The 12,420-nt window shown below is 33.9% G+C and overlaps 1 protein-coding gene across 1 annotated transcript; it reads left to right on the plus strand.

Annotated features, from left to right (window-relative positions):
* Positions 1-275: 275 nt before the first annotated feature.
* LOC122317966 (elongation factor Tu, mitochondrial) lies at positions 276-11,827 on the plus strand. Its single transcript, XM_043135063.1, is given in 12 exon segments — positions 276-1,886; positions 4,702-4,777; positions 4,959-5,051; positions 5,866-5,940; positions 8,017-8,121; positions 8,258-8,356; positions 8,454-8,657; positions 9,045-9,128; positions 9,370-9,435; positions 9,529-9,591; positions 10,052-10,292; positions 11,563-11,827. Coding segments are annotated over 12 exon segments (1,362 nt in total). The 5' UTR covers positions 276-1,701; the 3' UTR covers positions 11,634-11,827.
* The last annotated feature ends 593 nt before the right edge of the window (positions 11,828-12,420 follow it).

The raw sequence follows: 12,420 nt of genomic DNA on the forward strand, positions 1-12,420 counted from the left end.
CTACATTAATAATTCACTTAATTTTAAATTATTAATCTAAATAAATTTCTTTATTAATTTATTTGAAAAAAAAAAAGAAATAATAATAATTGGGCCAGACCGACAGACCAAATCAGACTAGACCAATTTTGATCCATCACCTCCAGACCATATCGATTTATACCCCTGTTCACATGACTAGTTATGACGTAATAGTCATGTACCACATCAACTACATCAGTTAGTAGACTAACGGAGTCTTGATAGAGAAACTATTTTAAAATGAGTAAGTCTACAAAGAAGCTTAAGGCCCTTCACACCGCACACCCCTATCAATGTGGAATTAATTCTTTTCTTCTTCTAGTAGCCTAAAACTCACGTTCTGTATCTTATCCCAATTTATTTCTAATTCTGTATCCCCCCTCACCAGCCATCGCTCCCTCCCGCCGGTCAATCACCACATTCTTCCCTCCACCACTCTCTAAAGTCGTATCTCTTGAAGGACACAAGTTCTTAGTTGAAAACGTTTGGAAGATCTGGGTCGAAAACAACATGGTGTTCTTTGCATCCTTCTCTAGAGCTTCTCTTTTGGTAAAACTTATAAATAGCTTTCCAAAGCTCCTGAGACATCAATACCATCATTCTTGTTTGAGAGATCTACATTCTTTATATTGTCTCAACCATTTTATTTTCAATTCTTTGTTTTAATATTTTTTTCTGTATTTTTTTTTTTTTTAGCAGAAATAGCTACAATAAGGACCTACTAATAAGAGATTCCTGATTCATCCTTAAGAGTTTCCTAACTTTCTTCTCAAGTACCTTGCTCTCTATTTCATTTTCCCTACTTTTTTCTTTCTTTTGAACAAGGAAAAATCTATTATCTTTCTATGACATATCTGCCGGATTATTTTGACTGTTTTAACATGGAAAAGTCCAAGCCTTGAAGTAAGGAAGGTGAAAGTTATTTGATTCAAGCCACTCCTTGGACCAACTGTTTTGTGCCTATGTTAATTTGGGAAAATCTTCTCACAATGTGTAATAATTACAGCATCCGTCAATGCTACCTCTTGGACCAACTGTATTCTACTCTTCGTTCAACAATCAGAAAGAGTTGAGAAGATTTAAAGAGTTGATTTTTCTTTTCTTTTTTTTCTAAATTTTGTTCCATGTTCATTACTTGAACAGTGTACCGATTTACTTGAAGATGGTGCAGAACAAGTGGTTGATGATGCCATACAACAAAAGAGTGATGATTTTAGCATTTGTGTTATCTAATACATGAGTTATTGTATTATAAAGTTAGTGTATAAAGCATACCATCCCACATCACTTAATGGTAAGATTTTATTTGTAAGATTCAAATTTTAAAATTTATTTTTTAAATTAAATTATGTCATATAAATAATTTACTAGGTGTATTTTACAAACATACTTAAAGATTAGAATTTCTATTTTTTTAAATAAAATTTTTATAAAATTTATTATTATTCAGTTAAACTTTTCATCACATCCAAACTCACTAAAAGCTGGGCCCTGAGGCTCGGTAGAACAAAATTCGGCCCATAGACAGCCTCGGCTAGAGGTTAGAGCCTGCTAAAACCCTCAAATCGCAGAGCGGTTGCTTAAACCCCTTAAAAGCATTTTTCTCTGTGTATGAAGCTCCGCATTTCTTCTTGAATTATAGTGCTATTCTTGTTCTTTCACTTCCCTGCTGGTTCCCCAATGCCCATGGCCTCGCTCCTTCTCAGAAACCCAAACTCCAAGCGCCTCCTCCCTTTCTCCTCCCAACTCAACTGCTGCTGTGTGGGATCATCGGCTCACTCCTCTCTCTCCGATTACATATCCAGAAATGACCGAGTTTCAGCTCTCAATTCCTGGTGGAGATCCATGGCCACCTTCACCAGAACGCATGCCCCATCTCCTGTCCATCAATCATATATATGCCTATGTATGTGACTTGTATGTATTCCCCACGTTATGCGTGTGTTTGTGTGTATTCATGTACGTATAAATGCTTGTTAAAAGTTGTGTTGATTGAAATTTAATAATGGTGTTAAGAGAGTTGTGATAGTCTAATCGCAGAATTGGTTTTGGAAATGTGATCAACAAAGTGGGTGATTATTGAAGTAGTTGGTGACTTGCAGATTTTTTGGGCTTTTTTGTATGTCCTTTTGTCTTTCGTTTCTGAAAGGTAGCTATTGGGTTTTGTAGCACTAGTAATTATAACGAGCAATACTACCATTCATTCTGGTAGCGCTAATCACATTCGCTAATGCAGCACATTTTAAGTGGTTTCATATATCGATCACTCAAATAACATCCACTTAAAATATGCCACTTAGCATATGTAACTGGTGATGTCAAAACTTAAGACGATTAACAAAATTTCTGTTGTAGCAAAAATTACTTCTGAATTTTTCTACAAGTGAAGAGATTCTCTCTTTTTGTGGAAACGTTCAATAACATGTTCATCCCTTCTGTTTCAAATTGGTATTGAAAAAGGAATAACTTTTGTATTTCCAGTGTCATTAGTCTTTCATATTTCTGTAACAATCTAACTTAGGCCTCGTTTAGTTACACAGATGAGCTGAGAAATCTGTGAATAGCAGTAAGATAATTTGTAAATAATATATAGTTAAATGGTTTGAGTTAAAATGTTTTATGCAGTTTTGGGAAAGGAGAGAAAAAGTTGAATAAAAAGATTATAAAGTTAAAATATTGTTATAATATAATTTTTTTAATATTATTTTGTCTTGGTATTTACCTATAAAAAAAAAATTGTCTTCGGATTTGAAAAAATTAAATTGTTTTTTTGTATTTTTTTTGGAAGTTTGGTATAGTTGTAATGATTAGGTAATGATTAAATGAAAAAGTTGAAAGGTTGAAAATTTGAAATTGAAAAATATTTGTATTTGAATGGCGTTTGGATGTTGAGATGAGATGAGTTGGGTTAAGACCATATGTGAAACCAAATGGGGCCTTAGATTTTGAATTGAGTGAGTGAATTGATTCTCCTTTGTTAACCTATTTAAGATTCCAAACACTCTATGCAAAGAGAATATTGTTATTGATGTATGGGAAATCATATTTACAAGCCATAAGCACAACAGAATTAATGTAATCAAAATCTTCAAATTTGCATGAATCTATGGGAAAAAAAATTTAAATTGGTAGGGAAAAGAACATACCTAAGATTTGAAAAAAAAAATCAAAAAACAATTTTTATCCAAAAAAAAAAAAAATCAAATATAATGCCCTTTTACCATAATCTTCTCTTCAATCACTTTGTAACAAATTAGGGGTGTATGCTCCATACAAAGATGGAACTATTTTTCTTATTAATCCGTATTTGCATTCTCATTCTCGTGATAACGGAAAATAGAACATTATTTTTTTCAAAACTATGATCTTCCTTCGATACAAGAGTGAGCTGAGAGCCTGCAGAGAGAATACTTCAAAAAAACTTCTCTCCAAATATTTTACATGCTCTTGTATCACCATGCTCCATACCAATACGGATTAAAAACATTTTTCTTTTCTTCTTTCAAACTCTAGCTATTTTCACAAGGATGAAGAGTGATCCATAAGAAAATTAAAATTTAGCTCCCAAGGGCCTTGTGGTTTTACTTATCTCATAACTAACCTAAGGTTGCCTTTAATTATGATATATTACGCTAAGAATCGTAGTTGCACTCTAAATTTTGTTTAATTAACTAAAGAGCTCCAATTACCAAATATTTCAATTGACCCATACTTGAAACATTCATAGAAAAATAAAGCTTTAATATGCTGCACTTTATTTTCTTTATGTTATTATTTGTTTGGGTGCCTACTTTAATCTTTTTGAGGATTCTTATACACTTGTAATCATATTCTATAGAATAAATGATTTTAGTAATTCCTTACTAAAATACTTAAGACTTGATATTCAAAATAATCAATTCTCCATCAAATTGATCTCAAATGGATATTTTGTCTCAATAAAGACTATGGATTCCATCTTGAAGAACAATGTTTCCACAACGGCAGCAAATATGTTCACCCAACTACTAAAGTATTGACTCAAAAGGATCTTGCTCTTGAATACATAGTATACAAGAGAGAAGTACCTAATTACAACCTACGAACTAGAAAATGAAGCATAAAAATAATTAAAGTTGACCCCCTCTATTACAATAGCCTTAGCCCAAAGTAACAAAGAACAGAAACAATGTCACATCTGAGTTCTCAACCTTCTTAGGATTAAGAATCGAATGCTGTTTGTAAAATTTTATCTGTTAATCCATATTAACAATATTGTTCAGAATAAGTCACTATGATCTAGTTAAAAATACTCAAAGTTTATCAATATGTCAATTAGAAGTCCTCACTTTTATGATTAAGATAAATCATCATAGTTGACATATTATAATCTAAGTAGATCAAATTCCAAATGTTTTTATTGAGTGTGAACTTATAATCTATACGTTACAAGGAATTGTTATATATATTTTTCTATATTGCATCAATCAAATATAATATAACTTATGGATTAAATTAAATGCAATGCCTAGTGTTCATGTAATTTCCAAAAAATAAGATGTTCTTTTAAATGGAAGATTATTACAAAATGCGACTCAAATTGGATTATTAGGTATTAATCCCATCAATTTATATGTGCAAAGTATGGATTTTTCTGTAGTTTCCTTTGTGTTAATTTGTTTGATGTTGTTTTTCTTGCAGGAAACGTCATGTGAATGTGGGAACTATTGGGCACGTCGATCATGGGAAGACTACATTGACTGCAGCTATCACAAAGGTTTGGTCCTCATCTATCAACTTGGTTGCTTATGTGGGTTATATTTAGTTTCCCCAATCATTCCTTTGGTTACTTCATGCTTGTTTATGTGAGTAAAATCTAGACAGGTGAATAATATAGTATAAGATAGGAACTGCTTCCCTGACCTAATTTCTGAAATTTTCATGCTATTCCTTTCTAGGTTCTAGCAGAAGAAGGGAAAGCTAAGGCTATTGCCTTTGATGAAATTGACAAGGCCCCAGAAGAGAAGAAGAGAGGAATTCCGATTGCAATGGTTGGATTATTGTTTTCTTAATGCATATTTTGGTTTTGCTATGCCATTCTATCTTGCTTAGGGGTGTAAGTTTACTGGTCCAGACTAGAAAACCCGACTGGACCGGATCGGACCAATAAGTATATTAGTCGATTTCGATCTATATAACCTTAGAATTTTGGTTTTCAGATTGATCCTAGGTTGTGGTTTTTTTGGACCGGACCGGACCGACCGAAGTATATATATATAGTTTTTTAAAATATTTTTTATATATATTATTTTATATAGTAGTTATATAAATTAATATGTAATTTTCATTTACCTATCACCATCGACCATATGTATTTGGAGTTTAGATGATATTGCATTTTTCAATCTCATTTTCTCAATTGTTTGTTTTTAACTTTATTGTGATGATTGCTAATTCTCATGAATGGATATCGATAATTTTGATAATTTTTCCAACTTTTTTTAGGCTATTTTTAATTACAAAATGTGCAATTAAAGTAAAATAGTTGATATTCAAAAATGTAAAAATTGTGGGCTTTTTTGTATAGTTGGACCAAAAATACACATTAGAAGTGATTTTGGGCTTTTTGTATGTTTGGCCCATTTTACACTGGCCCAAATTGGACCAAAAGCTAAAGGTCCAGTCCAGTCTATAGGGGTAATTGGTCCGGTCTTGGTCTGGAAAAAGGGTGGACCGAAATTTGTGGTCCTGTCCAAAATTCCCTCTATGGACCAACCAGACTAGACCGATTACACTCCTAATCTTGCTTGCTTAAGAAATTCCTCTTCACCTTCAGCTTGCTTTAGTGGTGAAATAATTTTTCAGGCACACGTGGAGTATGAAACAGTTAAGCGACAATATGCACACGTTGACTGTCCAGGACATGCAGATTATGTTAAGGCAAGCTGTACAATTTATTTAATTCTGTTATGAAATAATTATGTTAAATCCTTTTGCAAATTTTGCAAGACAAGGTCATTGATGAACCAAGTTCACTTTTATACAGTATATCAATTTGTATATGCTAATTCTTGCTTTGTGAAATTATATATGTCCCATATACTTGGGCTCTTGGCTATTCTTATGATCATTAAAATCTTGTTTACCAATAAAAAAAATGTGAGTGTTTGCTTTATACATCTTTGATCTTTACGTCCCTTAATGACTATGTAAATAATAACATATTGGTTTGGATATGCTTAAAAATTTAGGTGAAAATGAAAAAATTAGTTCAACTAGCTTGTTCTTCACACACACACACAACAGACTGTCTGTTGTGTGTGTGCACACAGTCTGTTGTGTGTGTGTGAGGCAATCTTATTTAAAGCACAGAGGAGCGCCACTAAAATACACAAGAAGTATATAATGGGGAGGATCCAAACTATATGGAGGAAGAGGGAGAACATAATTCTATGAAATCTAGAAAGCTAGAAAAATTGGAAAGAATTGAACAGAATGACTCTTAACTCAATCATTGTCGTTTATTAATTTTAAGTAATGTAGACTTTTATTAAGGTGAAAAGGGTGTTACCCTTGTACACAATTAGTATACAAGAGATCCACCTAACTAGCAAAAGGGAAAAGCACAAGGAATTCATGGAAAGTATAAAATATGAAAAGTAGCATAATTTTGGACAACAATCCAATGCAAGAAGATTTGTAAAAAGCAAGACTTGGGCTCTGGCACGAATCTCTCACAATCCTTGGAATTGCAATCATTCTCTCTCTTGAAGACACCATAGTAAACATGACAAGACATTTTCCATCATAGTACATATGATGGTACTAAACTGACCTGTCCAACATGTACGGCACACAAGAAGGCATAACCCAATCTATCCCAAAAGTGCTAAAAATCATGTTCCATAAAAGGCTAGAACCTCAAATTGATGGGTACTAAATTGCATTGTCCTCTCGTAATCTTCATACGTCAAGCATTACATTCCTGCCAAATGTACCACATAAAACACAAGGTAACGATCCTTCAAACCTCTAGATTGCCATGGCTACCAAGTTGACTTCACCAACAAGCCATCCAGTTCACCACCCACCGTGCTGACGATGTATTTACACTCATAATTCCCCAGCCAACTATCCCTTATACTTGGGCTTATGCCTATTCTTATGATCAATAAAGTTTTGCTTACCGATAAATAAATAAAAAGAATTCCCCAGGCAACTCACAGCGAAGCAAAAGATGATCAATACATCATCCTTTCTACATGTTGCTTTCACGTACAACACCAGTCTATCACTGCGACAGTCCTCTTTCCCAAATTATCCACTGCTAGGATCTTTCCAATGGCTGCCATCCAAACAGGAATGCTACCCTTGACAACCCCTTCCTCTAAATGCTTATCCAAGGGAAAAAAGGGCAACGCTAGGGAGTAGCGCTTCGTAGAAAGATTTGATCTCAAAGGTATTTCTTCTAGAAGCGATCCAGCAGATTACTTATCAAAAAAAAAAAAGGGTTCTAGCAGATTACTGCCTGAAAGAGTACAAAAAATTAAAGAAAGAGGAGATTAACTTCACATCCAATCATGTGGTGGTCTGATAACTTATAAATAAATCTTGTGCTAATCTGATTAAAGTATAATCCATTGGTATCTAGTAGTAGAGACCTATAAATATTTTGCTATCAAGCATCTCTATAATAGGAGATGCTAAACAATGGCAGGAAAGTTGTCTTCAAAGATTGTCCTGCATAACAGATTGTGCCGAGTTTGAGCTTGGTTTCATCACCCACCTCAAATCTAACACATTGGGATAATACCCCCCCCCCCCCGCCCCCCCCCCTTCTCTTCCCTCATACTTCTCCACACCCCATCCGAAAGGCACACTCAGCTATTTTTCATTTGACTGTGATGCTATTCCACTTTGTATATCAGTTATATCTCAATGTCCATATTTATAGCATTGCATTTCTCTTTGTTTAAAAAATTTCATGCCCTCATGCACCTACCTCATTATTTGCAGAACATGATTACAGGTGCTGCACAGATGGATGGGGGTATTCTTGTCGTATCTGCCCCCGATGGGCTGATGCCACAGACCAAGGAGCATATTCTGCTTGCACGCAAGGTGTGCATCCTGCTGATGGCATCTCGTAACTTTTATCCACCATACTTTTTTAGCTCCTCTTGCATTTTTTTTTTTTTTTTTTTTTTTTTGTGCTTTTAGATCAACTATATGCAGATTTTTTAATGCATTTGTGCAGGCTGGTGTGCCATCACTTGTTTGTTTCCTAAATAAAGTTGATGATATAGACGATCCTGAGTTATTGGAGCTTGTGGAAATGGAGCTCCATGGTAGGATGGCCTTTTGAGAATTATTTCTTATGTATAAGCATTTTCCCTTCGGTTAATTTTGGTTCTAAGACAACTATTTCACCTAAGCTTTTTTATTTGGCAAAGCTTCTTAGCTTCTACAAGTTTCATGGGGTTGATATCACCATTGTTCAGGGTTCAGCTTTGTCTACCTTACAAGGTACAAATGAAGAGATAGGCAAAAAGGCTATCCTGAAATTAATGGAAGCTGTGGATGATTACATTCCTGACCCAGTACGGTAGCTTGACAAGCCTTTTCTAATGCCTATTGAAGATGTATTCTCAATTCAGGTAAAAGGACATCCATTGAACATCAATTTGTAAATTGCATTTAATGAAAATGAATTTTTTTTATTTACATGGGATGTTTAAAAGTTTGCATTTGCTAAATGTTTCTTTCGGCATTCCATTTTCATGGTATGTTGATTCCAGTTGATCTATAAAATAGTTAAGTGAGTAAATAAGTTACTGTTTGTAAAATGTTGGCATTTATGTAATTAAATTATTTTATGAAAAGCCACTTTGGATGGAGATGCCTTTGTTTTTCAAGATTTTTGTTAGATATTGCTTGTGTCATAAACTGAAGATAGGTTCTTTGCTATTTTGCTTGTACACTTTATGAACAGAGTTGTTTCTAGGGAATTTCAACTTAGCTTTAATTATTTTTGTTTGTTTAAGGGGCGTGGAACTGTTGCAACTGGACGCGTTGAACAAGGAACAATTAAAGTTGGCGAGGAAGTTGAGGTTTTGGGGTTAAGGTAGGTAAGTGTGTAATCATTTTTGGTTGTCTTGTTTGTGTATAATGCTTGGGAAGCACCTCTCAGGAATTGGCTGATGATATCCGCTTTCTAATCTGCTAATGATTCTGCTATTACTAATGGGACTGTACCTCTGTTTAGTTTAAATTGGCTTCGAACGTGACCTCTTTAGATTTTTGTTGTCAAAATCTATACTTCGAATTTCTGATTGTAAAATTGTCTTTTTATTTCCATACTCTATGCAGAGCGGTCCTTTAAAAACCACAGTCACTGGTGTTGAAGTGTTCAAAAAAATATTGGACCAAAGACAAGTAAGTGATTGATAATACCTTGAGCTATACATAGTTACATAGGGTCTTGCACTGCTCATATTGGATTAATGGCTGGTTTGTAAATGATAATAGGTCGGTGACAATGTGGGTCTTCTTCTACGTGGTCTAAAACGGGAGGATATCAAACGTGGTCAGGTGAGTTGCATGTCAAGTTTTTGAAGAACTGTAAATGCTGGACCCTTTGGCAACATGCATAATTCATATGTTACTTTAAGTAGTTTATTTAGATCCCAAAATGCACTTTTGCGTATTTTTACCAAATCTTCTGTCCAACTTCTTGGCATATTTTATGAAACTTAATTTAATCACTTGATTCTAATTCAAATTTAAGCGGTATCCTATACAGATTGATTTCAATATGTTCACTTTCATAATTATAAATAACATAAATTGTGTGCTTCACCTGATTAACAGTTTGATCAATGGTGCATGTGACTACCTCACTGAATCTAAAAATTTTGTGAATGCAGGCACGTGCTTGTTAAATTTTTGTTATGAAATCAACTTTGAGATATGATGTGGATTATGTGGTATTGAATAGTGAAGATTATTATTATCAAAGGAAGCTTGACTATCTTTGTTTCTTATTTTATAGTTAATTGCCAAGCCTGGTACTGTTAAAACATACACGAAATTCGAGGCTGAGATATATGTACTTACAAAGGATGAAGGTGGACGCCATACGGCCTTCTTCTCAAATTACATGCCTCAGTTTTATCTGAGGGCCACAGATATCACTGGCAAAGTTGAATTGCCTGAAAATGTTAAGATGGTTATGCCTGGTGACAATGTGACTGCAGTATTTGACCTGATTTCACCCGTTCCTCTTGAACCAGGTGTGTCCAACTTAATTTCATCTAGGAAAAGTGAATGTAAAGGAGTTACTTGTATGTTGATCTTTCTTAGGAACTATGAAACGTGTGACATAACTTTACTCTTGCGAAAAGCACTGTGCCTTCAACGTTTGTCGCATATCACTATGCAATGTCTTAATAATATTAATTTTTCATTACAATATATTTATTGGTGTGCATACTGGAGTATTTTTTAATCATGCACACACCTTAAAGTTTAAACATGTAGGACCCTGTGAATTTGTATTACATCAATTATGGTCATTGAATAGATTGTTTCCTTGATTTCTTTTCATTTGAATGCATTCTTAATTGCATGCTGGAAATCTTTTTACTATACCCTTCATATATGAGAATATTCATATTGGTTATGTCATGTCATGTTACTTTCACACGAGAGTAGACTTGCTTTATAATGTTGCCTCTTCTTTTATTTCAATGAAATTTTGTTTACTGATAAAAAATAAAAAAATCATGTTGTCTAACTTGTTAGTGGCTAATTAGGAATTGAATTGTGTCTCATAATTGACAGACTGAATCGAACTCATGTTAAACGTTTTTAGTTCTGTACACAGAATAATGGGCACAAAAAGATTCCTTCATGTTGACCTTTTTGTTAATTTTATTAATTCAATTGAATCTGATAATTAGTTACTTGAATATTTACCCGGGACAAAATAGGCAAACAGCAGTTGGCATTCATGTGCTGTCAGTGAACGTTCTGCCTTTCAGTACTAGGGTTGTGTATCAGACCATCAGTTCTATCCATGTGAAGTCTGTGAGTCTGTGACATGCATAATGCCTACAATGGATGATGCCATGGCATGCATTTTTCTTATCAGTAGCATGGCATGCATTTAACATTTTCGTTACGAATGTAATATCATGAATGGTAGATGCAGGGAGACTATATTTCTTATTTACTAATCTTCACACTTGGATAATATGCATGATCCTATGCATTTAACTGCATGGAAATGCAGAAACACAATCAAAGCATTCAGCTTGTTACACCACAGAGAAAATTGTTTAGAATCCATGCTATCGATTAAAGTGCTAATGTATGAAGGTCTCTAACAAATCCTCCTTCTTCTACTTAGACTTTCTTCTAATAAAGTGCTATTTACTGATCTTCACACTTGTCAATTTAGACTTTCTTGAGATTTCCCTTTTTCATAATACTTGTGTCATCCTTGTTGAGTCTAAAAAAATAGTAGATGGTCTTACTCATTTCTTGTTTTGAATTTAACAGGACAAAGGTTTCCCTTGAGAGAGGGAGGTAGAACAGTTGGTGCAGGTGTAGTTTCAAAAGTATTGAGCTGAGTTGACACTCCTTGATTCTTCAGTTTTTTTATTTTTTTCATTAGCAAAGTGAGAAACAAAAAAACATGGCTGTTATCTCCTGGATTTGGATACACATGCCAAGCGGTTGTTCCTTTCCTAGTCCACACTAGATGAATATTTTCTAGTGGGATGCAATTGAGTAAAATTAAAAAGGTAGTTGATCTTTGATTGAATTCTATCCTTAGAAAATAATCAGTTGATCAAGGTTGATCGATGCATTGTATTGCAGACTCTGAGGCCCACATAATTATCATCATCATCATTATTCTCTTGCATTGTTTATGATTTAAAATTATAGGTATGGATGGTGTTTTGCCTTCACGCCAACCTTTTTTGAATGATATGTATATTTTATGCAAAAATAGGAATCACAATTACGCATCAGAATTAGGATCAGCATGCGGCGCAATTGCACCATGGAATACAAATTCATCTCAAATCAATCATTGATTGAATCTATTACTTTTTTAATTTTCATAAAAAAACAAAAAAAGAAAGTTAAACTCATCTCAACTAACTTCATATATTTACACACATCTTAACCTATTTATATTCAAATACGTCTCAATAAGATTTATAAAATATTACTATTTACAGATCAATTAATTGATCTGAAATCATCTCAACATTCAAACGCAGCCTAAAAGTTGAACATTAGGTCTTCTCTTAGAGATGCCGGAGTGGAATGTATTTTTTCAATCCCACAAAACCATATTTTGTGTTTAACACTAACGACTGAATTAAGTTCTCGGGAGAGAGTGAAATA

Source organism: Carya illinoinensis, chromosome 8, assembly GCF_018687715.1.
Source record: "Carya illinoinensis cultivar Pawnee chromosome 8, C.illinoinensisPawnee_v1, whole genome shotgun sequence".
NCBI classification, from domain to species: domain Eukaryota; kingdom Viridiplantae; phylum Streptophyta; class Magnoliopsida; order Fagales; family Juglandaceae; genus Carya; species Carya illinoinensis.